This window comes from Mauremys reevesii, linkage group 26 (assembly GCF_016161935.1).
Source record: "Mauremys reevesii isolate NIE-2019 linkage group 26, ASM1616193v1, whole genome shotgun sequence".
Classification (NCBI taxonomy): domain Eukaryota; kingdom Metazoa; phylum Chordata; order Testudines; family Geoemydidae; genus Mauremys; species Mauremys reevesii.
Window position 1 is genome coordinate 713,927 of NC_052648.1, and position 15,160 is coordinate 729,086.

At 40.4% G+C, this 15,160-nt stretch overlaps 1 protein-coding gene across 9 annotated transcripts in view; it reads left to right on the plus strand.

Annotated features, from left to right (window-relative positions):
- Positions 1-15,160, plus strand: part of MYO9B (myosin IXB) — a 79,497-nt gene that overhangs the window by 12,677 nt on the left and 51,660 nt on the right. For 8 of the 9 annotated variants that reach the window (XM_039515398.1, XM_039515397.1, XM_039515399.1 and 5 more), the window contains exon 2: positions 3,090-3,983. In XM_039515398.1, the coding sequence (XP_039371332.1) occupies positions 3,147-3,983 (837 nt within the window). In that variant the 5' untranslated portion in view covers positions 3,090-3,146. Of the gene's footprint in view, positions 1-3,089; positions 3,984-15,160 lie in introns of those variants that run through there. The other variant, XM_039515395.1, reaches the window with a different exon arrangement.

The window sequence follows — 15,160 nt, forward strand, 5'->3', positions numbered from 1 at the left end:
TTGAATAATTTAATCTGGATTTTTCAAAGGCAAATCAATTCCAAAGGAATTCATTGAAAGCTGGGTACCCAATTTCCTTAGAGTCCCATAAAAATCCCAGCCTTTAACATTAAAATAACCTTTAACACCAATATTAAACAACTCTCTAAATATTTTACATGAGGTGGCTGTTCCACAAGGAGGAAGAGGGCCTCTGAAAATTCAACAGTGTTAAAATAAAGCAAACCACATCTGGATTTCGTATTTAGTTGAAGTGAAGCAACCATTATAGTGACTCTTCCTATTTTCTCCGTCTGTGAATGTATGTAGTAATCATGTTGCAGCAAGTTCTTTTCACTGAAGACTCCGTGCCCTAGACCATCCCAGCGAGGAAACAGAACTCCCTTGTCTGTTTGATGTCCCCCAAAGCAGATTCCTGTGATGACTGCATGTACTGCAGATCTGTGTCTAGCATAAATACTTGCAGGTTGATGTCTACCATCTGCATGTTGCTTTGTCAGTGATCAGCCGTCCCCAGAATAAGAAATATTTCTTTTTCCTGTTTCTCAGTCTTGGAAATCTCCTGAGCTCAGACCACCAGCTGTCCCCTAAACAAGCAGTATTTCATGTTATAATGGGCCTCTTGTCTTCCATGAACAGAGCTGAGGCTATTAGTGTTCCATTTCCCCCAGCAGATATCCAAGACTGTAGTTTTGGAAACTCTGATGGATGAGTGAAAAATGTACCAGACAACCTTTATATTAGCTAGTAGAGGAGGTTAGGTGGGCTTTATCAACAAGGTCAGTGCCTAGGTAAGAAAAGCAGCCTCCAACCCTTCAGCAGCTGGGAAGTAGAAGGCTTCTGAGGTTTCTATGGGAATGCTGCCTCTGGACTCTGCTTGGGTCCATCTTTCATACCAGTCTCTGGCTAGTAAGTGTCTGAATCTTCTCGCTGCTGGAAGAGAGGAGGAATTCTGTGATTGGGGAGGGTCTAAGCTACTCTACTTTTTCCCAAGGACTGCCTGGCTGAGGAGAGAAGGTGAAGTGGTCTTTATCACTCTTCATCTTCTGTAGCTTCAGCGGTTTTTTCAATCCTCTTTTCCATGAATAATTCCAGGGTCCCTTCCACTGCTTTTAGCTTTCCCAAGCAGCAGTAAGGTGAAATTCTGATTGTTGATAGTGTCACTGCTGACTGGGGTTCTGAATAGCAGTGGTGAAAGGAGCTGAATCTTGTAAATTTTACTTTGCTGTTGCTTGGCAAAGCTTCTCCCTCCGACATAGCTACTGCCTCAGGGAGGGCGGATTAACTATGCTGACAGGAGAGCTCTCTCCCGTCAGTATAGAGCATCTTCATTAAAGTGCTACAGTGGTGCAGCTGCTCCAGTACAGCTGCGCCGATAAAACATTTTAAGTGTGGACTTGCTCTTATATCACCCTTTAACCTTTGTGGTTGAGTGTCTGCTACGAGTCAAAAATCAGTGATAATTATAGATTTAAGAAATGGATGGGATTTCCTGAGTCGTCTGATCCAACCGCCTGTGTGAGTGTCACAACGAGTCTCTTAGAAGTGAAAGATCAACTTAATTTTTATGCAGCTTAAGGAACCATTCTGAAAGGGATCATGTGGATTAACTAGAGAAGTGCCATTATTTGTCCCGCTGTTTGTAGTTCATTCTTCCTCCCAGTTGATAAGGATGAACTGAAAACAATCTAAGAAACTTGCATAACAGAAAATGTTTCAGAAACTCTTGCTTCTACACAGAATTGCTTAGAAATGAAGTTCTCCATTTTTAGATTATGTTCAGGAGTGGCAGAACTGTCATGTGCTTCTCTGGAGTGATTCATTGACCGACCGCCTGTGGTGGAAATGCCAACAAAAGAATGTTTCCAACTCTCTGTGGATCTTATTTGTGGAGCCCTTTGACCTAATATTGTCTGCCATTGAAAATGATTGCATGTTAATTTGTAACTTGTATTGACTTTTGTACTGTGTTTTGATTTAATTTGTGACTTGTATTTGGGTCACTTGTTCAAGTAGCATTCTCTGAGTATACTGTAATAGGGCACCTTAAATTGAAGAGAGCAAAGATAGAGCTCCATTGTCCATCTGCCTAAGCTGTAAGATTTCCCTTAGGAAACTGCTCTCCACTGATAAGTTAATAATAGAGGTCATTGAACTCAGTGTACCACAGTCACAATGGTTTGCACTTGTAGTGTGACTACCCGTGGAACTAACTAGATGGCAGTTGAATGCCTGGTGAAGCACCACACTGAGCGAAGGACAGTGATTCAGAGTGGATTGCAGATCAAAGAGGAATAGAGACCAGCATCTTTTAAAACTCTCTACCCCCATGAGACTGAAGCTCAATTGCAGGGATCCAGTAGGAGTTGAGGAGGGGACATCAAGGTAGTGGGAATCAATGACAGTACAGGAGCTTCATGCATGAGGAGCTTGAAAGCAAATGGAAGGAGAGAGATGAAGCAATAGTTGGAAAGACAAGGGTAAAGCAATGTATAGGGGGTTCTTTAGGTATGGAATGAGAGTTGTGAATCCCAGACGAGCTCGTTACAAAATCGTAACTGAAATGTGCTACAATTTAGACTAATTTTAGTTTTCTCTTCCTCCGATAGGAGGTGAAAAGCAAAAATACACTGTGGGGCATTAAGGGTGTGGTTGTTGATTGATAGTAATTAAATTAACTCTAAATTGTGTGTCTTCTCAGTAATTGCCATGTGTTTTATGAAAGAAATAGCCACTGTGTTACTGTGCTTATGTGAGGAGAGAACTACCTGAGAAAATGCAGGCTGGAAGGAACAGCTTGTGAAACCCAGATGCTCAAACTCTTTCCACCCCAACCTCTTCCATCTGAGTCTCAGTCATAAAGCAAGCCTTTCCAATGAGCGATCATAAGTAAAAATGGGCAGTTTGTTTGAAATAACATCACTGATGTTCAGGAAAACACCTTACTTTCCATAAATTTGCCCGTGTAATAACTTCATTTTATATTTCAGATTTTTTTTATTTTTTGGCTCAGTTGCTTTTGTATTTCAGGGAAACCGGCTGGACAGGATACCTTTTAACATCTAACTGTCTTCACTCTCCTTTTGCAGATAATGGGCATTGAGCAACAAGCTGGGGCGGTATGCTGAAGTCAGGTTGGGGGCAGAATGAGTTTAAAAGATGCTGGCAGTGCAGTTTGCCAGGAGAAGGCGGCCTATAATCTTCATATTTACCCCCAGCTCTCGACAGAAAGCACCACCTGCTGCAGAGTGACTGCAACTAAGGACAGCACCACTTCAGATGTAATCAAGGATGTGATACAAATTTTGGACTTGGATGTCTCAAAGCATTATGTGCTTGTGGAGGTGAAAGAATCGGGAGGTGAAGAATGGGTACTTGATTTGAATGACTCTCCTGTTCATAGGGTTTTGCTTTGGCCCCGCCGTGCTCAGGATGAGCATCCACAAAACGATGGGTACTACTTTCTTTTGCAAGAGAGGGACACTGATGGGACCATCAAATATGTCCATATGCAATTGGTGTCCCAGGAGAAGGACGCTCGGCGATTGGTTGAAAGGGGTTTTCTTCCATGGCATCAGGAAAACTTTGATGACTTATGCAATCTCTCCAATTTAACAGAAACAACACTCCTAGAGAATCTCAAACGCCGCTTTCTAAAACACAAGATTTATACGTATGCAGGAAGCATTCTGATTGCCATCAACCCCTTCAAATTCTTGCCCATTTATAACCCCAAATATGTCAAGATGTACGAAAATCACCAACTTGGGAAGTTGGAGCCCCATATTTTTGCCATAGCTGATGTGGCTTATCACACAATGCTTAAAAAACATGTCAACCAGTGTATAGTCATTTCAGGTGAAAGTGGATCTGGAAAAACTCAAAGTACAAACTTTTTAATTCATTGTTTCACCGCACTGAGTCAGAAGGGGTACGCGAGTGGTGTGGAGAGAACTATTCTGGGAGCTGGACCAGTACTGGAGGTAAACTTAGGCCAAAATTTTTCTTTGCACAAATAACTTCTTAAAAACTTTCTGAATAATTGCTGGTATGTGTCATTTTTAGGGAAGATTTTGAAGGCCTTTCTCTTGCAGAGGCATTGAAAATCTAAGTCTGTGTTGGTCTGCTACTTTGAAGACAGATTTTTAAATTATTTTTGTTTTTAATCTCTACAGTTTCCTTGCAACTAACTTTCTGCATAGATAAAATAGACCATTTACTCCTCTTTTGAAATAGGCTATTTCTCTATTTTGCCTTTGCAAGTTACATTCTCATCTTCAAATATGTCAATTTTGATTGGTTATATTTTCACAGCCAGAGCTCAGTGTGCTGGAGTGAAGGATTCATTGAGTGTCTCTCATTAGAACACTGTCAATATTTGAATCTAGGATCAAGCAGAACCAGTCACTTGGTTCCACTGAATAAGGAATACAGTGAATGTTTTCATAAGTAAATAGCTCTCCATTGAAATAGTTACCGCTCTGAGTCTATTGGTGCTTTTGAGCATGGTGAGGAGGTCTTTAGCATTTCCATTGTGAACTCCCTTTCGCAGGGATTTATTTCTCTGTTGTAAATATTTGCTTCAGGCAGAAGCATGTTCTCAGTTGGGAAGAAATTTTGATTAACCCGTAAGTGTTCTGAGCAAATTCTGTTTTAATTACTACATCATTTCCAGCAGAAGGAAAGACAGCAACCACCAGTCTCGTACAGGGGTAAAATCAGTCTAGAACAGTGTGAGATAACAAGAGGACAAACATAAACAGTTCTTGAATTCAATGTCTTCCATTTTTTACTCTAAATTAGAATATATTTTTCTAAAATAGTATGTTTGGAGGATGCAGATGACCCTTCAGTAATCCACCAGTGAATGCATGACTAATAGCAGGGGAAATGCTGAGGGAATTAATTCTAAAACTGTCAAGGGATTGTATTCAAACAATGTGTAAAAGTTTTAACACAATCATTTGTGAAGGATTCCAAATTCTACGTTAATTTTGGTGCAGAAGGAATATGAGGTAAAGTTTCCAGAAGTGACCAAGTCAGTTAGAGACAAGGTGGGTGAGGTAATATCTTTTATTGGGCCAACTTCTGTTGGTGAAACTTGTGATCTTACACAAAGCTCTTCTTCTGGTCATTCACTTAGAATGTCATAGCTAAATACAAGATGAAACAGATTGTTTAGCATAAATAGTTAACACCTCTGCACTCATTGGGCAAAAGAGGGGTGTTAGTGGGTTACAGATTGTTGTAATAAGAATTAAATCCAGTGTCCTTATTAGGGTGGCCACTCTTATATTACTGGAGATTCTGGTATTTCTGGGCATTATGTGGGCATGATTCCATCCCTGTCAGTGTGATGCGCTTGTAGGGTTCACGCCATATGGGGGCACCATTTTGAAGATTGTGTCATCTTGCCCCCACTGGTGTGACCTCACGTACATAGTGTGTGCAAGGTCACACTGGTGGTGTTGGAGTGGGGCGCCCTCCATTATGGCATTCTTGGATAGGGAACAAACGTTACAAAAGCAGGACTGTTGGTTTGAAAACCAGACGAGTGGCCTGCCTAGTCCCTATTGAGTTCATGATTTTTAGTGTCTAGAAAAGTTATGAATTTAAGCTCCCATGCTCGTCTTTTGAAGGTGTTGTGCAGGTTTCCTTTGAGGATGAAGGCTGAGAGGTCAGATATAGAGTGATCACTTTGTGAAAAGTGTTCAACCACCAGTGATAAGGGGTTTTTGTCTTATCATTTTTCTATGTGAGTCACTTAGGTGCTTTTGAAAATTTTACCCATGATTCTTTACAGAACAGGGAGCGCATGCAAGCATTTTGCCTTGCTTTTTGCTACTTGAAAGCAGAAGTAGAATTTGAGGTTTGCTAGTTGCTGGAGCTCAAGTTTGCAGTTTAGAACAGAAAACAGGAAGGGGTCACTGTGGAAAGCACTATTCAATCAGCTGATCTTGCTATGTCTGATACCATTAACTCTTTTGGACTCTAATTTGCAAGACGTGATACAGCATAATCAAATCAGATAGCGGGGCCTGAAATCACATGTTATATTTTGCCAACTGAATGAGAAATGCAAATAGCCCAAACTTTAGCAGCTATATTTGTAATTAATTGTTATGCAATAAAAAATAAATGCTGTTTTATTCAAGCATTCTTAGAAATTGCTTCGGACTTCCATGTTAGGTGTATCATAAAGAACCACTCCTAGCTAGAAATATGACTAAAGACTGAAACCTAAACTTGGGAATTTTCTAAATAAACCTTCACATAAAGATGACGTTTGAACATACACCATCTAAAATTTAGGATTTGATGGTTTCTTTTTATGAGTATTTCAGGCAAGAACTTTTCTTGTGGTTTAAGGGCCTTCGTCCATCACACATTGATTCAGCCTAAACTCATATCTGGGGCTGTACTTTCGTAAATCCCTTTGTTTGCGTCTTAATAAAAGTAACGAAATGCAGTACAGCTGTATCCCAAAATGTCTTGCAGAGATGAGCACAAGTTTGAACGAAGGGTGCTACTGATCAGCTTGAAACTAAAAAGGAGGAAATAAAACATTCATAGGTGCATGAAAGTTAATAAGGCAGCACAATCCTGCATGTGGAGAAGTTATAGAGGCACCTGTGACTCTAACCAAGAAATATGAGTACGGTTATGTCTGCATATTGGTTAGGACCTATAATTCTCCAAGAGTTCAGCTTGAGTGTCAGTGGGAGCAGTGAAGGTTTGAAGTATAGACAACTCACATTTTTACAGTAGGGTTAGACAACATGGTAATAAGAACTGCTCAAGTCCTGTTTGTGCTACTGCCTCCATTGATGGGTCCCAGTTTTCTTAGTGTAGATGTCCTTTTCTGCAAATTCCTATTCTGTTAAGTGATAATGACAGGTTTTTCCTCCTGCTAACGATAGCTCATCTCCAATTGATTAGACTCTGCCTGTTGGTATGCATACTTCCACCTTTTCATGTTCTCTGTATGTATAAATATCCCCTGTCTGTGTGTTCCATTCTATGCATCGCTCATGCTACAATAAATTTGTTAGTCTTTAAGGTGCCACAAGTACTCCTGTTTTTTTTAAAGAATATTATGTGAGTTTAATAGGAGAATGCAATGAAAACTTCGTAGCAAATGTTCTGTCTTATAGAAACTGAAGTCTTAGCAACCAAAATGCCCTGTTTCAGAGTTGGTGATTTGGCTACAGTGAGAGTCACTTGGGTTTTTCATTTAATAGAACCAAGCAGAATAAGGAATTTTTCTTTGAAAATGAGTGTTCCTGGGGATTTTGGTGCAGAAGAACACTTTGAAGTGTGTTTTAGTCATTTGGCAATACTCTATTTCCTTTTTGCTTTATATTTTGAGTCTTTCTGTAGTGGTTTGCAAATGTGAAAGACTATTAACATTAATGAAGGCTGCTTGATTGCAGTAAGACTGTAAGAGCCTTTAAGTACTGGCTTAGACCTGTCCCCTTTTTTTGGTGACCTCTTATTTAGTGACACCCGATTGCCAGGCATCTGCTCGTGGGCTGACCTCTTCATAGAGTTCAAATGAGTCATATCAGCATATCGTAAAAAAGGTGAATGGTGGCATTGTACTGGCAGTGGGGGGGGTGTAATTTTTTTAAAAAATTCATATACTTTAAGAATAGCCTGTCAGGAAACCTGAAACTACATTTTTTTTCCTTACCGCATGTTCTTTGTTCATTTTATGTGAAGACTAGTTAGCCAAAGCTGGTAGCTCAGCTGTCCTCAAATTAGTAGAAAGTGTTGAATCATCTAATCATTTGCTCAGAATAACCAAACTATGGAAAAAATAGAACTACAACTATACCTTGCCATGGGATTAATTTAAATGCTTCTTGTAATTACCTTCTCCAACATCTGAGACATTAGATATGCCAAAATGATTCATAGGTGTCATAGTTAACTATAAAATATATTGTATATCAAATAAATGAAAAGAAAAATTGGTCATGAATTAATATGGACTTAGTGCGTAAAAGATCATGGATCTTGGAAAAATAAGGTGGTCAGAAAATAGACTGTGGTTGCTTATACTTCTACAACACTTGACCAAAGGAAATACAATATGGATCGCTTATCTGGCATGCTGCTGCATACAACAATAGTATAGCAATCACATGCAATATCATAATAGGCATGAAAAGCATCTCTTGTTTATACACTGTAACTTCCACGTGTGTCTGTTTCTGTTTGGGAAATTGTCAGGTCCCATGCCGAAACATTATAATAAAACCTCTAACAGTAACATCCCTGGGAATGGTATTTGGCTGAATTTCCAGCTTCCAAGATGTAATTTTTAAAAGCTGTTTAAAGACTGCAAGGGGACCAATTGAACATTCAGGATATAGTAGCTATCTTGGTAATAGTTGCTAGAGAGAAAAGCTATTCCACTGTAGCGTTTAGTGCTAAGAAATGTAGCCAGCAAGCTGCTAAATACATTAGGAAATAGTTTGGGGACTAATTGAAGCTTTTTCTGCTTAACCACTTTCTCCCTCTTCATAACGTCTGTTGGTGGTATTTGGCCCTCTTTTCTGGGACAGAACTCACCTAACTATGGAACTTGCAGGAAGCTTTGCCTAGGTAACTTTCTTGGAGTTTTCCTTCCAGCTCCTGAGCTAGAAAAATAGATTGTGAAGACTATTCATTTTTTGTGGAAGACAAAACTGTAAAAGGGAACTAATCTAACAGAATTCCTCAGGGAGAAAAAACAGGATTGAAATATTTTCCTCCTAATTAAGTAATTTGCCACTGCACTGCCCTTGTTAATCTACACATGCTAACAAAACACTGCAGTTAAAATAAACGATTACTTTTTTGGACTGCAGTAACACACTGATTTCAGCATATTTGTGTTTAGCAGATTATGGACTATTTGTCATCCAAAGTGCTTTTTCATTGCCCTACCCACTCTCAAATTGGTGAGTACATGTGTGAAGATCATTTTAAAACTGTTTTGTGCTAATGTGCAAGACACTGGTTTGAAGGCAAACTTAAGAATTCCCAACCTTTAGACTGGATGTGACCCACCTTCTAACTGATGAGGCACCATCTACCCCGCGGTGGTAGTTGATACCTTTGGGAGTCACTTGCATCTCTTTTTTTCTTCAGGAACAAAGGAGGGAATGAAAGAGAGGTAAAAGATGGTACAATTATGGTTCAGCTTAAAAAATAATTTCTCTTTAAAGTTATGTAAATATGAAAAGAATTAAGAAATGAAACTGTTGCTGTCTTAGCTATAGAGTGGTTGTTACAGGTATCCTTATTGATACTATAGAATAACATAGGGAATCTGCAACAAATGGCAGGGACAGATTTTGGGTGGGTGCCAGAGGATAGCTAGCGTAAAGCTAGGTAGGCTCTGTTTTCCTCTCCACAATTTAAACAATTTATCTTTAAAGTGTAATCTCTTACTGAAGTGGAGGATTGTCTTTTGGTATGGGCAGTGCTTAGGAAAACTAAACTAAGGCTGGACATAAGGTTTAGAAATTTTTATATGGACTAAGTTATAAGAACATAAGAGCTGCCATACTGGGTCAGACCATGTTCCATCTTGCCCAGTATCCTGTCTCTGACTGTGGCCCATACTGGAGCTTTAGGGGGAGTGTACAGAAGAGGGCTATTATGGAGTGATCTATCCCTATCTCCCTCTGAAAGAATTTGCATCTCCTGGGAGCTTTTTATAAGGACAAAGTTTGGGTTGGTTAATCAAACTTTTGCACTAGTCCTTCTAGAACATGGACTTATTCCACATGATTGGGAAGGCTTTACTTCACTACATAGTTTTGGAACTCTCCAAGAATTCTGTATGGTCACTTCTGTCAAGGAAAAATGCAAAGTATGGAATATATGTAAAAGACACACAGAATATGTGTTAGAGATTTTGTAAGAATGGTAAAAAAGATAAATACTGGACTTCTAAAGTGCTGATAAACTTCACTGGCAGTAGTTTCCAAATAAGAGTCATTCTTGGCAAACCCACTTGCATAATTTGAGAGTGGTAGAAATTCATTGTTAATGTCTACTTTTGAAAGACTCAGCTAAAAAATCCAGCCAGCTTCTGAAACCAAATATTGGTACATGTGAATATCTTGGATTCAATACAATAATGGCCTTCCTAATCCACTGAAATAATAAAGCATGGTGCCTCTGAAGTGGAGGATGGTAGCACAGACTGTGGAATAGATTGAGGAACCTCTGCAGTTGTGCAGCAATTTTAATTCTTATCTTAGTTTGATTTGACAGGAGGATTCCAGGTTACTCAAGGATATTACGGAGATGACAGGTGAAATAAAAACAGCACTAGGTACTCTTCTGCCATTTGGGTAATGTATTCCTGGAGGCATCTTCATGAAACTTAATTCTCTTCAAAGGATGGTTCCAAATAAGTGTGGCCCAAGCTATTAATACTGCCTGTGTTTCTCTTGTAAGCCATGTTCCGTAATAAATAAAAAATTGCAAAAAATGAATTAATATGACAGCAGAACTCCAAAGGGAGAAACAGTGAGGCTTTCCCAGAGCCCAGCCAATTCATACTAGGGAGAAGCTGCCAAACTTAGTTATGGAAAATAAAGTTCTCAATTTTCCAACCCGCTAGAAGTGGAACACAGAGTCAAACAGTTTGAGCTTGCTGCCAGCCCTCAGTCTCCTATATTACAGATCTGCTGAGTCTGTGATGTTGGTATGAGGTGGGCCAAGACTAAGTGGTACTTCAGCTCTGGTTTTCATTCACGTTTACCACAAAAGCCTACATAATATATTTAGTGGGTGTAGACTATGTTCTATTTAAAGTAGATGCTATTCTGAGGACATACACTTTTTAAAACGACCATAGTCACAAAAGGCATGGCAGTTCCCTTTTTTTATTCACTTAAAACTTAGTAGCTTCTAGTTACATGATGTCAAATGTGGCCTGACATGTTGAGCTTTTTATCTTACTGATAAAATACTTCTTTGCCGTTAAGTGCACTCTTCACATGGCTTGTCCAGACATCCCCAGACCTTCAGACGCCATGCACTGGTCATGTCATTAGCCTTTACAGACCAAGACTGCGCTGTTCTCTCCAGTTAAGAACATAAGAATGGCCATGCTGGGTCCAACTGACAGTGGCTAGTGTCAGCTGCTTCAGCGGGAATGAACAGAACAGGGCAACTTATCAAGAGATCCATCCTTTGTCGTTCAGACACAGAAGGCAGACAGAAGCTTAGGGACACCCAGAGCATGAGATTGCATCCCTGACCATTTTGGCTAATAGGTCCACCAATGGCTATCTTCCTTGAACATAAGAACTCATCTAATTCTTAATTTGAACCCAGTTATAGTTTTGGCTTTCAACATCCCATGGCAATGAGTTCCACAGGTTGACTGTGCGTTGTGTGAAGTAGTACTTTTTATGTTTAATACCTTGATTGTCCATTGGCCCCACTGATTGTTTGGCAGGCCTCCTCCTTCTGATGTACTTAAAAAAAAAAAGTGCTGTTAGTTTGTGTCTTTTGCTAGCTGCTTTTCATATTCTTTTTTGGGCTGCCTAATTATACTTTTATACTCAACTTGCCAGAGTTTGTTCCTTTCTATTTTCCTCAGTAGGATTCAACTTCCAATTTTTAAAAGATGTCTTTTTCTCTCTAACTGCCTCTTTCACTCTGCTGTTTAGCCGTGGTGGCATATTTTTGGTCATCTTTTTTTTTTTTTTAGTTGGAGGTATAGAATGGTTTAAGCCTCTAATTATGATGGGTTTTTTTTTAAGTTTTCATGCTATTTGCAGGCATTTCACTCCTGTGACTTTTCCTTCTAAGTTCCAGTTAACCAGCCTCCTGGTTGTGTGTGTGGTTTTTTGGGGTGTGTGTGGGGGTGGTATAGTTCCCCTTTTTTATGTTAAATGGTGTCATGGTGGGTTTTTTTGGTATTCTCCTCATTCCCCCACAAAGATGTTAAATTTCATTACATTTTGGTCGCCATTACCAAGCAGTTCAGTTATACTCAACTCTTGGACCACATTCTGTGTACTTTGTACTAAATCAAGAATTGCCTCTCCCCTTGTGGGTTCCTGGACTAGCTGCTCCAAGAAGTGGTCATTAATGGTATCTAGAAATTATATCTCTGCATCCTCCCTGAGGTGACATGTTCCCAGTCAATATGGCGCTAATGGAAATTCCCCATTATGATTTGGTTTTCTGTTTTATGTAGCCTCTCTAATTACTGTCACCATAGAATCATAGAAGTGTAGGACTAGAAGGGACCTTGACAGATCATCTACTCTAGTCCCCTGCTCTCAAACAAGAACTAAGTAATAACTAGACCATTCCTGATAAATGTTTGTCTAACCTCTTAAAAACCTCCAATGACAGAGATTTCACAACCTCCCTAGGCAATTTATTCCAGTGCTTAATTTCCTTGTCAGGAACTTTTTCCTAATGTCCAACCTAAACCTCCCTTGCTGCAATTTAAGCCCATTGCTTCTTGTACTGTCCTCAGAGGTTAACAAGAAAATGTTTTCTCCCTTCTCCTTGTAACAACCTTTTATGTACTTGAAGACTGTTATCATGTGTGTCCTCCCCTCCTCCGACCCCCCAGTCTTCTCTTCTCCAGACTAAACAAACCCAGTTTTTTCAATCTTTCCTCATAGGTCATGTTTTCAAGACTTTTAATAATTTTTATTGCTCTCCTCTGGACTTGCTCCAATTTGTCCACATTTTTCCTGAAATGTGGTGCCCAGAACTGGACACAATACTCCAGTTGAGCCCTTAGCAGCACAATGTAGAGCGGAAGAATTACTTCTTATGTCGTGCTTACAACATTCATAAGAACATAAGAAAGGCCGTACCGGGTCAGACCAAAGGTCCATCTAGCCCAGTATCTGTCTACCGACAGTGGCCAATGCCAGGTGCCCCTGAGGGAGTGAACCTAACAGGCAATGATCAAGTGATCTCTCTCCTGCCATCCATCTCCATCCTCTGACGAACAGAGGCTAGGGACACCATTCTTACCCATCCTGGCTAATAGCCATTTATGGACTTAGCCACCATGAATTTATCCAGTCCCCTTTTAAACATTGTTATAGTCCTAGCCTTCACAACCTCCTCAGGTAATACAGGATGTATCCTCTTGATGATACATCCCAGAATGATGTTTGCTTTTTTTGCAACAGTGTTACACTGTTAACGCATATTTAGCTTGTGATCCACTATGATCCCTAGATTGCCCTACCCCAGTACTCCTTCCTAGGCAGTCATTTCTCATTTTGTATGCAACAAATTATTCCTTCCTAAGTGGAATACTTTGCATTTGTCCCTATTGAATTTCATCCTATTTACTTCAGACCACTTCTCCAGTTTGTCCAGATTGTTTTGAATTTTAATCCTATCCTCCAAAGCACTTGCAACCCCTCCAGCTTTTTATCATTCACAAACTCTGTAAGTGTATTCTCTATGCCATTATTTAAATCACTGATGAAAATATTGAATAGAACTGGACCCAGGACTGATCCCTGCGGTACCCCACTCAATATGCCCTTCCAGCTTGACATTGAACCACTTTTAACTACTCTTTGAAAAGGGTTTTCCACCTTAAAGTAGCTCCACCTAGGTTGTATATCCCTGGTTTGTTTATGAGAAGGTCATGACCATCCTGGTCAGGTTGTCAGTAGTATATTCTTATTGCTATACTCATACTATTAAAGCATGGAATGTCTATCTGTAGAGGTTTTATGATACAGTTTGATTCATTTAAGATTTTTTTAATATATTTGACTCTATGCTTTTTTTCACATATAGTGCCATTACCCTACTAGTGCATTCTACTCTGTCATTCCTGTATATTTTGTACCCTACTATTACTGTGTCCCATTGATTCTGGTTGTTACACAAAGTTTCTGTGATGCCTGTTAGATCAATATCCTCATTTAGTGCCTGGCACTCAAGTTCACCAGTCTTAATATTTAGACTTCTTGCTTTTGTATACAAGCACTTATAAAATTTGTCAATATTTAGTTGTCTGCCTTTATGTGATGCAATTGGATGGGACTCTTTTTTTATTTGACTTTCTCTTCAGTTTCTAACTCTGCTTTGTCAACTTCTGTCCCCTCCTTTTTACTAGGATATAGAATATTCACATTAATAAATCCTCCCCTAAGGGATGTGTTTGTCCAAACTGTGTGCTCCTATGCACCTGCCAGCTTTCCCTCGGCTCTTAGTTTGGTGTAGGTGGAGCTCGTCCTTCCTGTATAGGCTCCTTCTGTCCTAAAACATTCTCCAGTTCCTAATAAAACCAAATCCCTCCTCCAAATGTCATTGCCTCATGTACTCAGTGAGACCCTGGATTTCTGCCTTTCTAACTGGCCTTGTGTGTGGAACTGGCAGCATTTCAGAGACTGCAACCATCGAGGTCCTGGACTTTAATCTGTTCCCTGGCAGCATAAATTTGGCCTCCAGGAACTATCTCCTTCTTTACCTATGCCATTGGTATCTACAAGTACCACGACCACCAGCTCCTCCCCAGTACTGTACATATATCTGTCTAGATATCTCAAAAGGTCCACAACCTTTGTACCCAGCCAGGGCAGCGCTATGTTTTTTGCTGCCCCAAGCACGGCAGTCAGGCCGCCTTTGGCGGCGTTTCTGTGGGAGGTCTGCCCTGGTCACACGGATTCGGTGGCAGTTCTGTGGGTGATCTGCCAGTCCCGCGCCAGCGTACCTCTGCCGAATTGCCGCCGAAACCACGGGCCAGTGGACCTCCCGTAGAAACGCCGCTGAAGGCGGCCTGACTGCGGCCCCCACAGGGACCGGCAGGCTGCCCCCCGCGGCTTGCCGCCCCAGGCATGCGCTTGCTTCGCTGGTGCCTGGAGCCGCCCCGGCCATTCTCCATGCAGTTCTCCTGGTCATCACAAAACCAAATACAGATATTTCTAATAATCAAATCTCACAGTACTTTTACCTATCTCTTCCTAATAATTGGAGTCCCCTTTCCCGGAGAAGTATCCTCAGTGCAAGAAGATACCATGACATCATGTGGAAGGACGGCCCCAACTACAGGATGGTTCCATCTTAATGTTATCCTTCCCTGAGACTTTCATCCTCCTCACCAGCGTGGTGGCTGTCAGACTGGGGGTGGGGCTGCTCTGTTGTCCCAGAAAGT